At 68.1% G+C, this 16,840-nt stretch overlaps 1 protein-coding gene across 1 annotated transcript in view; it reads left to right on the top strand.

Annotated features, from left to right (window-relative positions):
* The first annotated feature begins 473 nt into the window (after positions 1 to 473).
* MUC5B (mucin 5B, oligomeric mucus/gel-forming) overlaps positions 474 to 16,840 on the top strand; it is a 26,337-nt gene continuing 9,970 nt past the window's right edge. The window contains exons 1-33 of the mRNA XM_040255228.1: positions 474 to 543; positions 951 to 1,081; positions 1,385 to 1,505; positions 2,776 to 2,934; positions 3,916 to 3,966; positions 4,267 to 4,528; positions 4,631 to 4,745; positions 4,854 to 4,944; positions 5,171 to 5,280; positions 5,902 to 6,103; positions 6,433 to 6,558; positions 6,684 to 6,801; positions 7,016 to 7,154; positions 7,410 to 7,520; positions 7,627 to 7,696; positions 8,018 to 8,155; positions 8,483 to 8,647; positions 8,984 to 9,078; positions 10,036 to 10,162; positions 10,376 to 10,631; positions 11,047 to 11,099; positions 11,207 to 11,307; positions 11,409 to 11,560; positions 11,913 to 12,051; positions 12,129 to 12,242; positions 13,070 to 13,249; positions 13,641 to 13,880; positions 14,744 to 14,900; positions 15,158 to 15,286; positions 15,471 to 15,618; positions 15,709 to 15,752; positions 15,827 to 16,024; positions 16,255 to 16,837. Of these exons, the coding sequence (XP_040111162.1) occupies positions 474 to 543; positions 951 to 1,081; positions 1,385 to 1,505; positions 2,776 to 2,934; positions 3,916 to 3,966; positions 4,267 to 4,528; positions 4,631 to 4,745; positions 4,854 to 4,944; positions 5,171 to 5,280; positions 5,902 to 6,103; positions 6,433 to 6,558; positions 6,684 to 6,801; positions 7,016 to 7,154; positions 7,410 to 7,520; positions 7,627 to 7,696; positions 8,018 to 8,155; positions 8,483 to 8,647; positions 8,984 to 9,078; positions 10,036 to 10,162; positions 10,376 to 10,631; positions 11,047 to 11,099; positions 11,207 to 11,307; positions 11,409 to 11,560; positions 11,913 to 12,051; positions 12,129 to 12,242; positions 13,070 to 13,249; positions 13,641 to 13,880; positions 14,744 to 14,900; positions 15,158 to 15,286; positions 15,471 to 15,618; positions 15,709 to 15,752; positions 15,827 to 16,024; positions 16,255 to 16,837 (4,895 nt within the window). The remainder of the gene's footprint in view (positions 544 to 950; positions 1,082 to 1,384; positions 1,506 to 2,775; positions 2,935 to 3,915; positions 3,967 to 4,266; positions 4,529 to 4,630; positions 4,746 to 4,853; positions 4,945 to 5,170; positions 5,281 to 5,901; positions 6,104 to 6,432; positions 6,559 to 6,683; positions 6,802 to 7,015; positions 7,155 to 7,409; positions 7,521 to 7,626; positions 7,697 to 8,017; positions 8,156 to 8,482; positions 8,648 to 8,983; positions 9,079 to 10,035; positions 10,163 to 10,375; positions 10,632 to 11,046; positions 11,100 to 11,206; positions 11,308 to 11,408; positions 11,561 to 11,912; positions 12,052 to 12,128; positions 12,243 to 13,069; positions 13,250 to 13,640; positions 13,881 to 14,743; positions 14,901 to 15,157; positions 15,287 to 15,470; positions 15,619 to 15,708; positions 15,753 to 15,826; positions 16,025 to 16,254; positions 16,838 to 16,840) is intronic.

Genomic DNA, 16,840 nt, shown 5'->3' with positions numbered 1-16,840 from the left:
TAGCCCTCCCCGCTCCTCGGGAGTGGGGCCCGCACAGCCTCCTCCTCTGCATGGGGGCGCTGCCCGGGCCCAGGGTCTGCCCTCATCAGGCCCTTCACCACCCTATCGGGAGCGGGCGCGGCAGCAGCAGGCCTGGGTGGTCACACTGACCCTGCTCAGGGGCTCCACCAGCCCCGCCCCCACCCCCTCCCTCTGACTCTCAGATGCTGCTTGGGGGTGGGGCGGGGAAAAGTGGGGGGTCCCGCGTCTCTGGGGCCCAGAAGCACAAATCCCTCCCCCTCCGGGTTCCTGCACGCCACAGCCCTCCCCAAGAGTAAACACACGCAGCTGTCGTGGGGGAGGACCGTGCCCTGCGTGGCCCGGGAGCCGGGCTCGGGGCCAAGGCCTCCTGCTACATAAGCCCCAGGGCCCCCAGGGGAGTGAGCATCGCGCCCCACTCCCTCTGGCCGCCCGCCCAACACGCCAGCCCCAGGATGGGTGCCCCGAGCGGGTGCCCAGCGCTGCTGTGGGCCCTCGTGGCCCTGCTCTCGGCGGGCACGGCAGGTAAGGGTGCAGCCTCTCTCCCCGCACAGCAGAGGTGGCCCCCGCAGGCCCATAGTGGGCAGCGTGTCCTCCACGGGGCCCTGCATGTCCTGGACTCCTGGGCAGCCTGAGCTGGGAGAAGTTAGAACCTCAGGGGAAACCGAGGGTCTTGGCTTCGGGGATGGGAGGGGCTGGCGCTGGGTGAGGGGTCTGGGCCGGGGGGTCTCTCTGGTCTCTGTGGGGTCTCCCACCACCATCGCGGAGCGGAGCGGGCAGAGTCAGCACAAAAGGTGCCCACGGGGGGCCGCATTTCCCACTCTGCCCTCGGCGCTGGCCCAGGCAGTAGCCTCCAGGCAGCCCCATCAGACCCTCGGCTGTTCCAGGAGCCACACCTGCCCTGTGGCCCTTCTTGCCCTTCTCGCCTGCAGCCGCCCATCTGGCCCCGGAGCCGGGGAAGCGCCAAGAGCCTGACACTCACTGTCCACATGAGGGCTGCTGCCGGGGGCAGCAGTGCCCAGCGGGGCTGGCCTGGGCCCGGGCCCCGCGGTCGTTCCTGCAGGCCCCCCATTCTCAGGGGTCTGGGCAGCCGGGCACCGCCTGAGGCCTTCTCCACCAATGGAAAGGAGGCGGTGAAGGGGTGGGCAGACAGTCTTCAGAGCCTCTGCCCCAGGCCGCCTTTCTTGAAGGGCGGGCAGGCCTGGGGTGGGGGCTGAACCGTGGCAACTCCTGGTGAGGGTACCAGATGCTGCCTGGCATCTGCTGTGCGGTTCAGGTGCCCGGCTGGCCTGTCTGGCCAGCCGTGGCCCTGCTCAGCCCCGGGGCAGCAGGCCTGCGGTGAGCACACTTCCCTTCTCTTGTTGAGGGCAAGTCCTTCGAACGGGGCTCCTTCCTGCTAGAAGGAGACGCTCCCCGTGGCGACTGTGATGTGGGAAAGGCCGCAGGGAGATCTCAGTTCCCTGAGGCCCTGGATCCGGGCGGCCTGGGTGAGAAGCAGGAATCCTGGCCACGCGCCCACCAGGGCCTCGAGGCGGGACGCAAACTCCCCTCGGCCCTTGCCTTCAGGGAAAAATGCATTTCTCAAGCAGGCAAAAGCTGTAAATGAAGGCACAGAGCTTATTATTAGGGCCACAGCATGATGCGTGGGCACACGCACAGAGAAGTGCTTTGTTCAGTCACGAGAGACCAGGCAGGAGGCCCATACGACCCACCCCCTCCCCAGAAAGGGCGCGGGCGTCCCCACAGTGAGGCGCGTTGGTCACACGGCCGACTCTGCGGCCCCGTGGACTGTGGCCCTCCAGGCTCTCCTCTGTCCCTGGGATTCTCCAGGCAAGAAGGCTGGAGTGGGCTGCCACTCCCTCCTCCAGGGGGTCTTCCCGACCCAGGGATCAAACCCGGGTCTCCTGCATTGCAGGCAGATTCTTTACCGTCTGAGCCACCAGGGAAAGAGGCAGCTAAGTCATTTATGGAGGGCAGTTCTTCCAGGCCTTTGCTCACCTTTGGCCAATTACTTGATTTCTTTCTCCACATGCTTAACTGTCCCAGGACCCTCCCTGACACACGTGCGCAACTTTCCTCCAAGACAGATTTGAGTCGAGGCCTAGGGAGAGCGTGGCATCACCCCTGGTGGGGGTGCCCTCTGACGGGGGTGCCCCTCTGGGGGGTGCCCCTCTGGGGGCGGCGCCCCTCCTTTCACCCTCAAGGAGCCTTTCTGCGTGTGTGCAAGGGTCTCCCTTGCCCCAGGGGTAGGAAATATGTGGCCCCAGTCTCGGTCAGACGGGGCTCGGCCCCTCCGCCCCTGCGGTGACTGTTGCAGTGTTCTCAGGACACAAAGCTGCTCCTGTCATTAACCCATCTCTGAGCGCAGACAGGAGGCCGACAGGAACATCAGCCTGGATCCCGTGTATCCACCACCTCGCGCTGGTGTCCCCTCTGAGCCCCCGTGGGGTGGGGGGTGAGGTTGGCCCTGAGTGGAGGGGCTTCCCGTCGGGGTGGATGGCGATGGGTCCTGGCCGAGCTCTGGACCAGCCGGGTTCACGGGTGGTCACCTGGCCCCGGAGGGGGTGCCGTGTGAGCCTGTCCGTGTGCCCCTGGCTTCTCGACCGGGGGGGGGGCGGTAAAACAACGGCACATGCAGGAGAGGCTGCAGGCCTGGGGTCGGGGCCAGGGGTCAGGGTGGGCAGGGAGAAGCGTGGTCAACAGGGCCCTGAGGAGGAGAGAGAAGCGCCGGGCCAGTGCCCACGGCCTCCGGGCCAGTGTCCCGGCCGGAAGGCACCGAGCCTGGTGCAGCGGCTGCAGAGTCGGCCCAGCGCCCCTCGCTGGGCAGCACCCCTCCAGGGACCCGCGGACCTCCGGGCCTCACCTCCGTCTCCCCATGCAGCACAGGCTGGGAGGAGCGGGGAGAGCCCTACCGATGTGAGGAAGGAATTCTGGGGCTGTGTGTGCGGGGTGCCCCGGGCCAAGCCTCACAGAGAGGGGCCTGGAGGGGGCTCAGTCTTGCCCAACGAGGTGGCAAGAGGGGCGCCCCCGGTGGTGGGGGATACAAGGTGCCTTGGGCCCCCAGGCCTCCCGCCTGCATGGGGCTGGGGGCTTGAAGGCAGAGCTGGCTGTAGTCTTGAGTTTCTGCTAAGTCACGCCCGGGAGCCTCTCCAACCTGTGTGCTCTTCTCCCCACAAAGCCAGGCTTTGTCCTCTGAGGAGTGTGTGGAGGGGGCCAGAAGCTCTCTCCGGGGTGGCCTGGGGTCAGCGAGCTGACACCCTTTCCTGATTCCTTCTAACCCAGCCACAGTGAGGTGCACAACGTGCAGATGGGGGGCAGTCAGCTCCGGGCATGGGGCACGGTTCCCATGGCTGCCAGCCTGCAGCCTTGGAGACCCCGCCACCCCGGGGCAGGGTCCTGACGGCCAGCTTCTCATGGACTCCCACTCCCTTCCCTGCAGAGACCCAGGACGGTGTGCAGCAGAGCTGGACAAGTCAGCAGCCTGAGACGACTGGTCAGAGGGTGGGCGTGGCAGGGAGGGCCCGGCACGGAGCCGGCAGGGGGTCCCCTTTCCACATCAGCTTCGTGCCACAGAGACCCCCCCGGACCCGTCTGCCCATAGGAGGGGGCAGCAGAGGCGCTGAGAAAACAGACACTGAGCAGAGAGGCTCAGACACGCTCACACACATGCGTGTGCACACATTTGCCCACCCGCACTCACATGCTCACACACACACAAGCAGGGACACACTCAGACCTGGGCAGGAGCATGTTGTGGGCAGACAGGGAGAGTCCTACAGGGACAGCGTTGGTCCTGGGCTCCCTGCCCCAGGGTAGCCGGTGAGGGGTCCTGGGGGTGGGGATGACGGCTGGTCCCCGCCTGGCCATGTTCGGGGTGTGACCTGGCTCCCTTCACAGCCCGGCACCTGACCTTCATCCCGCCCATCACTGTCTTCCCCACCATGAGCCGTAAGTGGACGCCGCCCATGGCCCAAAGGGTTTGGGGTGTTTGCCAGCTTCTGGGGTGGTCACAGACCTGGGGATAAAGCCGGGACAGTGTGGGCAGCTGAGCAGCTAGATGGCCTTGGGCGCCTGCCCTGTGGATGGTTCTCCTGGGGGCCAGCCCAGGTGCTGGGGTGAGGCCCTCAGGGTTGGGCAGGGGCGAGAATCCATGGCAGAGGGGAGCGAGGAAGGGGGCGGTGGCTCCCCACCCCACATGGGGGCCTAGCCCCAGGGAAGGTTGCCCCTACCACCACGCACTCCCCGCAGTGCTGAATGCGGCCCACGGCGGGCGGGTGTGCAGTACGTGGGGCGACTTCCACTACAAGACCTTCGACGGCGACGTCTTCCGCTTCCCCGGGCTCTGCAACTACGTCTTCTCCGCGCACTGCGGCTCTGCCTACGAGGACTTCAACCTGCAGCTCCGCCGCGGCCTGCTGGGCTCCAGGCCCACCATCACCCACATCGTCCTCAGATCACAGGGGCTCGTGCTGGAGGTCTCCAACGGCTCGGTCCTCATCAATGGGCGGCGGTGAGCACAGCTGGGGCGCGGAGGGGCCCGGCTCCAAGGTGGGAGGGGGTCAGAGCTGGTGGGGAGGGGCTGGACGCATGGGAGCACCGGACTCTTGTCCAGGGAGGAGCTGCCCTACAGCCGCCCAGGACTCCTGGTGGAGCAGAGCAGCGCCTACGTCAAGATCAACATCCGGCTGATGCTGACCTTCATGTGGAACGGAGAAGACAGCGCCCTGGTGAGGGTGCCCACACCTCCCACCGGGGGGGCCCCAGGGGCTGGGGGGGGGCCAGGGGCTGGGGCGGGGGGCCGGCAGAGACTGGAGCTGCCCCTCCCCTGCCCCCAGCTGGAGCTGGACCCCAAGTATGCCAACCAGACCTGTGGCCTGTGCGGCGACTTCAACGGGCTCCGGGCCGTCAGCGAGTTCTACACACACAGTGAGTGCCCCGGTCCAGGCGTGGCGGGTGGCCGACCCTTGCACGGTCCCTGGGAAGCTGGAGGTGCAGGGGTGGGTCTCACTGGGGCGCTGGGCAGGGGTCCAGTCAGGGGTGTCAACAGTTCCGGTGATGCCTCAGAGAGGGGGGTTTGGGGGGTCCTAAGCACAGGCAGGAGCTCTGCCCTCAGAACCCCCCAGGGTCTGCAAAGAGGGCCTGCTCTCTGCAGACGCCAGGCTGAGCCCACTACAGTTTGGGAACCTGCAGAAGCTGGACGGACCCACGGAGCAGTGCCAGGACCCTCTGCCCTCTCCCACTGCTGACAACTGCACGGACGAGGTGAGCGCCTGCCCGTGGCGCCTCCAGACACAGACCCACCAAGAGGGGCACTTGGGGAGCCAGGGAAAAGCCCTTCCAATGAGCTGGGCGGATCCCACCTCCGGAAGTGGCCTAGAGGCTCCAGGATCCCCGAAATCAGCGGAACCCAGCAGCCATAAATGAGGCCCTGGAACTGATCAGGGGTGGGGCTGAAGGAGGGCAGGCATCAGCAGGTCGGTGCTGACCCCGCTGGGGCTGCCGAGGGGGCTGGGGAGCAGGCCCCTCCACTGCCCCTCCTCTGCAGGGTGGGGTCTGCACCCCTCCTGGGCAGGTGTGTCCTGCAGCCCAGTGGGAGTGGGGGGTCCAGGGTCATGGGTCACCAAGCCGACTCCACTCCGAGCATGGCAAGGTGTCAGGAGTTGAGAAGGATGGGGGGGTAGGTGGACAGCTGGCCAACTGGGTGGAGGCCTGGATGGACAGACAGAGCGGTGGAAGGAGAGGTGGGTGGAGAGACGGATGAGAGGATGAACAGTGAGGGAAAAAGGGGCCTCGGGGGAGGGGGCTCCCTGGCCGGGGAGAGGCTGCAGGGTGGGGTCCCCGCACGAGCCCCAGGGAGGACACAGCTTCTGCCCTGTCTCCCAGGAGGGCGTCTGCCGCGGCACACTGCTGGGCCCCGCCTTCGCTCCGTGCCACGGGCTGGTGGACGCCGAGGTGTACGTGGCCGCCTGCACCCAGGACCTGTGCCGCTGCTCCACCTGCCCTTGTGCCACCTTCGCTGAGTACTCCCGCCAGTGCGCCCATGCCGGGGGGCAGCCGCAGAACTGGAGGGGCCCCGACCTCTGCCGTGAGTGCCCCGGGCGGTGGCCCCGGGCTCGACGCCTGGCCCCTGGCTGGGGACCCCCGGCAGGCAAAGCCCCTTGGGGGCCCACAGCGAGAGGAAGGCAGGAGAGCAGGGGGTGGTGCAAGGCCTGGGCATCTGGGGGCCCAGAGGGTGGCCGTGGCACACTGAGCAGGGCTCCCCCTGAACCCAGGTGGGGGCTGGAGGCTGTCCCCAGGGCATGGGCCCCATGCTCCCCTCCCCTCCCGCCTCACCCAGAAGACAGCTAGACTGGGCACATGGCGAGTGGGGGCAGGGGTGGCTTCCTGGGCCAAGCGCTGCCTCCCCCCCCACAGCCCAGACATGCCCCCTGAACACTCAGCACCAGGAGTGCGGCTCGCCCTGCGTGGACACCTGCTCCAACCCCGAGCGCTCCCAGCTGTGCGAGGATCACTGCGTGGACGGCTGCTTCTGCCCCCCAGGCAGGTGCTCCGGGCCCTCGGGGATGGCCCCCGGATGGTCTCTGCCCCCTCCCGTGTCTGCCTCCCATCAATGTCTCCCACACCTGCCCCCAGCCCCCGCTGAGAACTCGTGCCCCACCCCACAGACACGGTGCTGGACGACGTCACCCACACGGGCTGCTTGCCCCTGCGGCAGTGCCCCTGCACCCACGGCGGCCGCACCTACGCCCCCGGGGCCTCCTTCAACACCAGCTGCAGCTCCTGGTAGGTCCTGGCCCCCCCCCCCGGCCCCCCCCCCCCCCCCCCCCCCCCGGCCCGCCCCGCCCTGGTCCCGCCCCTGCCCCGCCCCAACCTTGGTCCCGCCCCTGGTCCCGCCCCTGCCCCGCCCCGCCCTGGTCCCGCCCCGCCCCTAGCCCCGTCTCGCCGGGATGGGGCTCACCGTCCCTCCCCACATCCCCTCTGCTCCTCCTCCCCGCAGCACCTGCTCCGGGGGACTTTGGCAGTGCCAGGACCTCCCGTGCCCAGGCACCTGCTCCGTCCAGGGCGGGTCCCACATCTCCACCTACGACGAGAAACTCTACGACGTACACGGGGACTGCAGTTACGTCCTCACCAAGGTGAGCCCCGCCTGCTGGGCCTCCCGAGGCCCTTGGCCCCTCGCTGCCCCGGGGAGGGTCCCCCGATGGCCATCAGAGAGGTGAAACTCCCGGGGTTCCATTCCCAGAAGAAGCTCACACTCGTGGGGCCGGAGACAAGCGGTCCCGAGGTGACCGCATGCGAGTTCCCCACCCCTGCAGGGGCCTCCTGGGCATGGGGCTCCCTGCCCGGTGGAGGGCTGACCACCCAGCACGTGGGGTGTCCTGCCCCATCAGGTATGTGCGGACAGTGCGCTCACCGTGCTGGCCGACCTGCGGAAGTGTGGCCTGACGGACAACGAGAACTGCCTCAAAACAGTGACACTGAGCTTGAACGGAGGGGACACGGTGAGGCCCCAGCTGGGGGCTGGGAGGGGTGGGGGCAGGCGGTCCCCCGCTGGGGCACCAGGCTGGCTCCTCCCCGCACTGACCCAGCACCGCCTCCTCTCACCAGACCGTCCAGATCCAGGCCAACGGCGGGGTGTTCGTGAACTCCATCTACACCCAGCTGCCCGTGTCTGTGGGTACGTGGTCCCGGGGAGCCCTGTGAGGCCAGGCGAGGCCTCCAGGTGGCGGCACAGAGCCAGCCCGGCCCCTCCCAGGTCTATTCGTTTCTCGGCTGCATGGTGGGGGGGGCCTCACCGCGGCTGTGTGGGGATCCGCGTGGCACGCTCTCCGTGCCCGGCCCCGCGGAAGGGTCAGCGGTCATGATCACATGCACGCGCGAGCTCCTGCCCGGCTTCTGGGCCCTGGAGGCGTGGCCGGGGCTCCTGCCGGGCGGTCCTGAGACCCAAGACTCGGGCTGCTCAGCACGGCCCGCCTCTGACCGCCCCCACCCCCCGCAGCGGCCGTCACAGTCTTCAGGCCGTCGTCCTTCTTCATCCTGGTGCAGACGGGCTCCTGGCTGCAGCTGCAGGTACAGCTGGCGCCCCTCATGCAGCTGTTCCTCTGGCTGGACCCCGCCTACCGTGGCCAGATGTGCGGTGAGGCTGGGGGGGAGGGCGCTGGAAGCGGGTGGGCAGCCAGGGTGGGGACGCGTCCTGGGCAGCTGCTGTTCCCGGGACGGCGAGGACCCTGGCCGGGGACAGCAGCTGGGAGGATGGAGGGCCGGGCACGCTGCCCTCATGGCGGGCTTAGCGTGGGGGCTGACCTCCCCCCTCCAGCAGAGGTCATCTGCAAATAGTTCTGGAATCTCCCTCCCGGGACTCTGGTTGGGTGGGGTCACCTTGCGGTGGTCCCTGCAGGTGTGGGGAGCCTGGGCCGGACTGGGCGGCCCCCTGATGCCCACCCCCCGACACCCCTGCCCCCAGGCCTGTGTGGGAACTTCAACCAGAACCAGGCTGATGACTTCCGGACCGTCGGCGGTGTGGTGGAGGCCACAGCCGCGGCCTTCGCCAACACCTGGAAGACCCAGGCCGCCTGCCCCAACGTCAAGAATAGCTTCGAGGACCCCTGCTCCCTCAGCGTGGAGAACGGTGTGTGTCCAGCAGCCCCGGGGCCCTCGGATTACCTGGGTCTGGGCCTGGGAGCTGTGAGGCTGGGGCTGGGGGTGACCAGGCGGGGGGAAGGCAGGGTCCTCGGCAGGCTGGGGGCTCATCCCCGGGAAGGCGCCTGCTGCCCTGTAAGCAGTGCCCACTTAGCGTAGCTGGTGAGCCAGTAATCAGTGTCCCTGGGGGAGGCACTGGCCACAGGGCCTGGGGGCGCCGAGCAGGGCTGGGCGGGTGGGCAGGTGCAGGGGAGGCGGTGTGGGAGGGAGGCGGTGAGCGCGGAGCCCCGCCCATGACTGTCGGCCGCGTGCCCCTCCACCCCAGAGAACTATGCCCAGCACTGGTGCTCCCTGCTGACCCGCCCTGCCGGGCCCTTCTCACCCTGCCACTCCGTCGTCAGCCCTGGGCCCTTCCACTCGGTGAGACCCCCGGCCAGCACCCAGGGTGGGGAGGGGTGCCGGGAGCAGGACGGTCCACACCTCCACGGCCACGGGTCAGGCCCGTTCGAGGGACACAGCCACGGCTGGTGTGTTTGTTGTCTGGGGTGGCTGTGACAAGGACCGCAGACTGGGTGTGGGGTGGGGGGGGCGACAGCTGGAGGCCTCTACCTCGCACCCCAGTCCTGGATCACAGAGCTGGCAGGACCCCAGGGCCTTCCTGCCTCCCTAACCTCTGGGGGCCGCAAGGCAGCACCGCCCTCTGCTCATCTCCACAAGGACCCAGACCTGTGTGTCTGCGCTCAAAGCTCTCCTTGTGGGGACACCAGGTGTGCTGGTTCAGACCCACCCTAATGACCTCCTGCACACCTACAGCTTCTGCACACCTGCAGGGGCCCGTTTCCAACAAGGCCACGTTCACAGGCCCAGGGGCCTAACAGGGACACATTCTTCTCGGGGACGCAACTCCACCATGACAGTTGGCTCACAGGCCACCTTTTTGGAAGCCAAAACCCTCACGTGCACAAGGCTCCTGTCCCGGGGCCTGCGTGTCCACGGCTGGAAGACCCAGGCCCACTTGGGAGGCGCTGTAGGCCTGCCAGCATCCTCCCCCACTGCCACCCTACCTCCAGCTTCTGCCTTTAGCCTCCTCCCGCAACCCATGCTCCTCATAGGCAACCCAACCCGTGACGGATCCAGAATCCCAGCTGGACGCTGTCCCGGCCCCGCGCGGAGCCGTCCGTCAACCCTGTCCCTGTGCAGCCCGGCCTCTCCCATCCCTCAGGGCAGCGCGTCCACTCCCCCCGAATCCCATGGCCTTACGCCCAGCTTGGGGCTGCCCCGTGTCTCTGGCCCAGATGGGGGTCCCAGGAAGGATGGACAGGGAGAGGAGGGTCTCTGGTGGGCTGGGGTCCCTGACGCCCCGGTGCGCCCCCCCAGAACTGCCTGTTCGACACCTGCAACTGTGAGAAGAGTGAGGACTGCATGTGTGCGGCCCTGTCCTCCTACGTCCGGGCCTGCGCCGCCCGCGGCGTGCTGCTCCGCGGCTGGCGGGACAGCGTGTGCAGTGAGTGTCCGCCAGCCAGCTAGATGGGCGTGGGGGGGACTGGGCACCCCGGGACACCCCCTGCCGCATGTCCTCAGCGAGAGCTCAGGCCTCTCCCCACCCCCAGAGGGGAAGCCGAGCCTCGGGCCACTCCAGCCCCAGTTTGGACGTGCCCAAGGTGAGCGGGGACGGGCCACCCGGCCGCTGACCTGCGTGTCGCCCGCCCACCCCCAGCCAAGTACGCGAGCAGCTGCCCGAAGACCCAGAGCTACGCCCACGTGGTGGACAGCTGCCAGCCCACCTGCCGCTCCCTGAGCCAGCCCGACGTCTCCTGCGACGTGGCCTTTGTGCCCGTGGACGGCTGCGTCTGCCCCCAAGGCACCTTCCTGGACGACGCGGGCGACTGCGTCCCCGCTGAGGCCTGCCCCTGCTACTTGGGCAGCACAGTGGTGGCTCCCGGGGAGGTCGTTCACGACAACAGCGTGGTGTGGTGAGGGGCCTCTCCCCGCTGCCACTCTACCCCACCTGCTTCACACGGAAACACGGGCTCCCCACAGGGCGGCCTTCACCCTGCCCGCCCCTCAGCCCTTCTGAGAGGGACCATTCCTCTGGCCCGGGGAGGTGCCCTGCGGGTCTGGAGCCCGCGGAGGGCCGGCCTGGGTGCACCCCTGCCCCAGCCTCCCCTCTTCCCTGCTGCCCCCCGCCCCTACCCTCGCCCGAGTCCAGGGGCCTTGCTGGCACCTCCGCTCACTCACCCAGTGCCTTTGGGTGGGGGGTGGGGTCCTCATCGCAGCCCCGCAGAAGGTGCCCGCCCCCGGCTCATGACAAGGCCCGGGTCCCGGCTGGGGTCTGGGTGGGGGCAGTGGGGCAGTGGCCCAGACTGCCCCCGCCCTCGTCTCTCGTAGCTCGTGTGTGAGTGGGAGGCTGAGCTGTCTGGGGGCCACGGAGCAGAGCGCAGGTGCGGCCTCCCCTGGACCTCTGCCTTCAGGGCCCCGTGCTCCCCCCATGACCGAGGGGAGGGCTGCAGCTGCCCGGGAGGCCCTCCCAGCGTGGCTCTCTCTGCAGGGTGCGTGGCCCCTATGGTGTTCCTTGACTGCAGCAACGCCTCCGCGGACGCGCCGGGGGCTGAGTGCGTGCGAAGCTGCCACACCCTGGATGTGGACTGTGTGAGTCGGCCTGAAGGGCGCGGCTGCGCTGCCCGGGGGCCCGTGTGGGCGGCATCCCTGAGCCGGGCCAGAGGAACCGCTGACAGACACCCTGTCCACAGTTCAGCACCCACTGCGTGTCGGGCTGTGTCTGCCCCGTGGGGCTGCTGTCCGACGGGAGCGGAGGCTGCGTGGCCGAGGAGGACTGCCCTTGTATGCACAACGAGGCCGCCTACAAGCCCGGGGAGGTCATCAAGGTCGACTGTAACACCTGGTGTGTGGAGGGGCCACGGGGGCGGTGTGGGCCAACAGCACAGCTCCCCGGCGGCCCCGGGCGGTCTGCTCTTCCCCTGGTCCGTGCCCAGGGCCTGGCCTCCTCTGCCCAGCAGATGGCAGGGCCGGTTAAAGCCGCCCCCATGACTGTGCCTGCTCCCCGGGCACTGAGGGTTGAGGCTGGGCCAGGAGACAAGACCACGACCCAGGGTGTGGGGTACGGGACCCCCGGGCCCCATGCTCCTTGCTTTGTGAACCCCTGGAGCCCTGGGGGGGGCAGCACCGCCTCCCACTTTATGGAAGAGGGGCTGGATCCACGGCCCTGTCACGGCACCGCCTCCCCTTGCTTGCAGCACCTGTGGGGGCCGCAGGTGGCAGTGCAGCGACCGGCCCTGCCTGGGCACCTGTGTGGCCTACGGGGACGGCCACTTCCTCACCTTCGACGGCGATCGCTACAGCTTCGAGGGGAGCTGCGAGTACACGCTGGCCCAGGTATGCGGCCCCTCCCTGCCCAGGGCCACAGCACCGGTGCCGGGGCCCCGGCCACGACCCTCTCCTCCCCGCCCCAGGACTACTGTGTGAGCGGTGACACCACCAACGGGACCTTCCGCATCGTCACTGAGAACGTGCCCTGCGGGACCACAGACATCACCTGCTCCAAGGCCATCAAGATCTTCCTGGGGGTGAGGGAGCCTGGGCGCCACCCCCTCCCTCTGCAGTCCTGTCCGGGCCCCCGCGGGGGCCTCAGGCCTCCAGACCACAGCCCAGGGTCCTGACACCCAGGAGAGCCGTTCTCTCCTGGGTCTGGGCCTCCCTCTAGAGGCTCCAGGGGAGGGTCCTTCCTGCCTCGTCCAGCTTCTGGGGCTCCTGGCTTGTGGCCGCATCCCCCTAGTCTCTGCCCTGAGCTCACACGGCCCCTTCTCTGTGTCCTTCCCCCATCCTGTCCCTGGGTCTGGGCCCTCCCTAAATCCAGGATGGTCTCATCTCCAGACCCTTCACTTATCCCATCTAAGACCCTTTGCCCAAACCAGGGCACACTTGTGGATTCTGGGGCTTAGAACTGGACACGTCTTTTGGGAGGGGGACCTCCATTCAGCCCACCACACCTGGGGATGACCCCTTCTAGCAGAGGGAGGTCGGGATTCACAGCACAGAGTGCAGCTGGCTGGCTGGGGGCGGTTCCCACCTGCTCCAAGGTGGGAAGGTGTGTGAGGAAGCAGGGATCCGAGGGGGCTGAGAGGGGGCTGCATGCTCTCCTGCTGCCCTCTGTGCTGTGCGCTCCCCCCACCACTGACGGCCCCGAAGCTCCCCCTCGGCCTCTGCTGCCCCCCAGCCTCTGACCTCAAGCTCGAGGATAATGCCGGGAGGCTAGCTCACTCCTAATGCCAGCCCCATGCCTCAAGACCCCAAGCACCCTGGTGCCCGCCTGGGCCACACTGGGGAGGGGGCTCTGGCCCAGAGCTGGTCCCTCAGCTCCCTACAGGCGGCACCTCCCTGTGCCCCTCTGCAGAGCTACGAGCTGATCCTGCACGAGGGCACCCACAGGGTGCTGCAGAGGGGGCCGGGAGGAGACCTGCCCTACAGGGTCCGGTACATGGGCGTCTACCTGACCGTGGAGACCCACAGCGGCGTGGTTGTGTCCTGGGACCGGAAGACCAGCGTGATCATCCGGCTGCGCCGTGAATACAAGGTGGGGGCCGCAGGCTGCGGGACCCCCGGTGGGCACAGAGTTATCACTCCTAGAGCAGGCCCAGCAGTGTGGTCTGGCAGCTGACGGACTGCCGAGGGCTGGGGTGGGGAAGGATGCAGGCACACGCCCAGTTCCCAAGGGTCCGTGTCAGTCCTGGGGGGGAAGGCGCTCTTGGCTCCCTGGTCCCTGCACCCAGCCGCTCCATGCCCACTGGGCTAAGGCTCTATGGGCGAGGCAGGCACCTGCCCACTGCAGGACCCCGAGTGCCCCTGCCTTCCTGAAAGCTTGCTGGGTGCTGCCTGAGGGAGTGGGGCTCCCCGCAGCCGTGTCTCCGGGCCAGGCTCTGTGTCTCCCCTGGCACTGCCCGACATGCCCTGTGCTGTCCGTGCAGGGGAGGGTCTGCGGGCTGTGCGGGAACTTCGACGACAATGCCCTCAACGACTTCACCACGCGGAGCCAGTCTGTGGTGGGCGACGTGCTGGAGTTTGGCAACAGCTGGAAATTCTCCCCGTCGTGCCCAGACGCTCTGGCCCCCAGGGACCCCTGCACCGCCAACCCGCACCGCAGGTCCTGGGCCCAGAAGCAGTGCAGTATCATCAGCAGCGCCACCTTCAGCGCCTGCCATTCTCAGGTGGGCAGGGTCGGGGTGGGACCTGCGTCTGGCCTGAGCTGGCCCTCTGAGGACGGCCTTGACCCTGGCCATTGTGCAGGACATGCCGTGTGGCCCTCCCCCGGGCAGGTGCCGGCATCCCGGACTACCCCATGTTCCCTGACCACACTCAGCCTCACCCCGTGGAAATTCCCGGGCCCTGAGGGTCACCTCCTGTCCTCCCGCACGTTCCCTGAGCTGCCAGCCCCCCACATGGACAAACCTCAGGGCGCCTCCAGCCCGGCCCAGCCCCCTGGGAGCAGAGACTCATGATGGCCTCAGGCCCTTCCCCACAGCCCATCCTGCTGCTTAGGGGCCGCAAGGTGCAGTCGCTGACACGGATCTCGGGACCCGGGCTGTGCACGGTGATGAGCAGGCAGCCGGTGGGACTGGTCTGCCCTGAGGCTGGCCGGCCTGTGTGAGGCCCCGAGGTCCTCCTGGATCGCAGCCCCTCACCTCCACACCACCCCCCCAGTGCCCTGCCCGTTCGATCAGAAAATCCTTTGTGAAGTGACGCAGCGGGCTCTGACTCAGATGGCACTGCCCGTGGCGGCAAATGCAAGACTTGGGTTCCCCGGCCTCTGCTGGCTGGGAGGGAGGACCGGGGTGGGGCACCCCTTGGCCCTGCAGAGACAGGACAGGTCACAGCAGGGTCACGGGGGGGCTGGCCTGCAGCTAAGTGAGGCGCCGAGCAGAGGCAAGCGAAGGGTGGCGGGGCGAGGCCAGAGAGGCGACGGGAGCCCCGAGGCGGCGCCCAGACGGCAGTGGGGCTTGCTCACGGGCAGCCGGCCGAGCAGGCGCTGCGGGTTGTTGCCTCTCGCTGAGCAGCCCCCGCCCTGCCCCAGGTCGACTCCACCAGGTACTACGATGCCTGCGTGAGCGACACCTGCGCCTGCGACTCAGGGGGCGACTGCGAGTGCTTCTGCACGGCCGTGGCCGCCTACGCCCAGGCCTGCCACGAAGCGGGCGTGTGTGTGTCCTGGCGGACCCCGGACGTCTGCCGTGAGTTGGGCTGCCCCTGGGGGTGGGCGGAGGTGCAGCTGCAGCTGCTCGGGGGCCTGGCGGGCATGTGTGTGCGCGTGCTCTTGTGTGTAACAACCAGACAGACACATTGCCCCCAAAGGGGAAGGCTCCCTCGGGGCCAGTCTGAGGGCAGGGATGAGAAGTAAGCCTGGCACTCAGGGGGTGCAGCCTGAGATGCCTCCTTTCTGGGAGGGTGAGCCCGGCAGGCGCCCACAGCCTCTCTCCCGCCTGCTCAGCTCTGTTCTGCGACTACTACAACCCACACGGAGAGTGCGAGTGGCACTACCAGCCCTGCGGGGCCCCCTGCCTGAAGACCTGCCGGAACCCCAGTGGGCTTTGCCTGATGGACCTGCCAGGCCTGGAAGGTGAGGACAGGCTTCTGTGGGGAGGCCACACCTCGTCACCCCAGGAGAGCACACAGGCGAGGGGGCCAGGGGCTCCTGCCGCCCCATGTCTGCCCCTGGGACAGGGAGGCAGAGACGGCAGCTCAGCAGGAGCGCACGCCGCCCGGCCTGAGCCGTGAGCCTTCTCCCCGCCCTGTCCACCCAGGCTGCTACCCGAAGTGCCCGTCCAGCAAGCCTTTCTTCAACGAGGACCAGATGGAGTGTGTGGCCCAGTGCAGCGGCTGCTACGACAAAGATGGGAACTACTACGATGCTGGCACGAGGGTTCCCACCACAGAGAACTGTCAGAGCTGGTGAGCCAGTGTGGGTGCGGGGCGGGGCCAGGTGGGCACACTGAGGCTTGTGCCCTGCTGGCTCTTAGCTCTTCTCTCTCCCTCCCCCAGTGCCTGCACCTCCAGCGGCCTCCAGTGCACTCGCAGCCCCGAGGGTAAGGGGGGCCCGGTTGGTTTGGGGCCTAGGAGCTGGGGGCTCAGACTGAGCCCTGCTCTTGTCCATCTTTAGCCTGTACGTGCACCTACGAGGGCAGGACCTACGCCTACGGGGACGTCATCTACAACACGACCGACGGGCTGGGCGCCTGCCTGATCGCCGTCTGCAGGGACAATGGGACCATCGTCCGGAGGGCCATGGAGTGCCCCGGAACTGCGTCTACAACACCCTTCACCTTCACCAGCACCGCAGCCCCGCCCTCCACCACGGGTGAGCCTGGCGGGCACACCACTGGGCCTGCCCCACCGCCAGGGCCCTGGACCCTGACAGTGGGCTGGGTGCTGAGGGAGGGCCCAGGAAGCACCTGGCTCAGTTGTCCTGGACGCAGAGGATGGTCCGGGGCCAACCCTGGGGCAAGGGGACATGAGTCACCCCTCCTCTGGGCGTGGCTGGCAACGATGCAGGGGAGGCTGATGGGGACCCCTGCCCTCTGCCCACAGGCTTGGTCCCCACCCCCTCCACTGTGTGTGTGTGGAAGGTCTGCCACTGGTCCGACTGGTATGACGGAGGCCATCCAGAGCCAGGCATGAGCGGGGGAGACTTTGAAACATTCGAGAACCTGAGGCAGAGGGGTTACCAGGTCTGCCTGACCCCCGTGGACATTGAGTGCGAGGCGCAGCTATTCCCAGGCATGGCCCTGGAGAAGCTGGGCCAGAAGGTGGAGTGTAGCCAGGACAAGGGCTTGACTTGCCTCAACAGCGAGCAGAGTCCCCCACTCTGTCTCAACTACAAGCTGAGGGTCCTCTGCTGCGACTTTGTGCCCTGTGGCACCAGCCAGCCTCCATCCTCCCAGACCACGCCCACCGCACGACCCACCCACCCAACCACGGTGGTGCCCACTTCCCAGACCCCATCCACCAAGCTGACCACAACCACGACCCCAGAGGGCAGCAGCTCTGTCTTCCCGGGCACCACCACCTGTGAGCCTCACTGTCAGTGGACAGAGTGGTTCGACGTGGACTACCCCAAGTACGAGGAAGGCGGGGGCGACTTTGAGACCTATGAGAAGGTCAGGGCTGCGGGAGG

The sequence above is a fragment of the Oryx dammah genome, unplaced genomic scaffold (genome assembly GCF_014754425.2).
Source record: "Oryx dammah isolate SB20612 unplaced genomic scaffold, SCBI_Odam_1.1 HiC_scaffold_15, whole genome shotgun sequence".
Taxonomy (NCBI): domain Eukaryota; kingdom Metazoa; phylum Chordata; class Mammalia; order Artiodactyla; family Bovidae; genus Oryx; species Oryx dammah.
The sequence above is the reverse complement of the archived record's forward strand: the minus strand, read 5'-3'. Positions and strand labels throughout refer to the sequence as shown.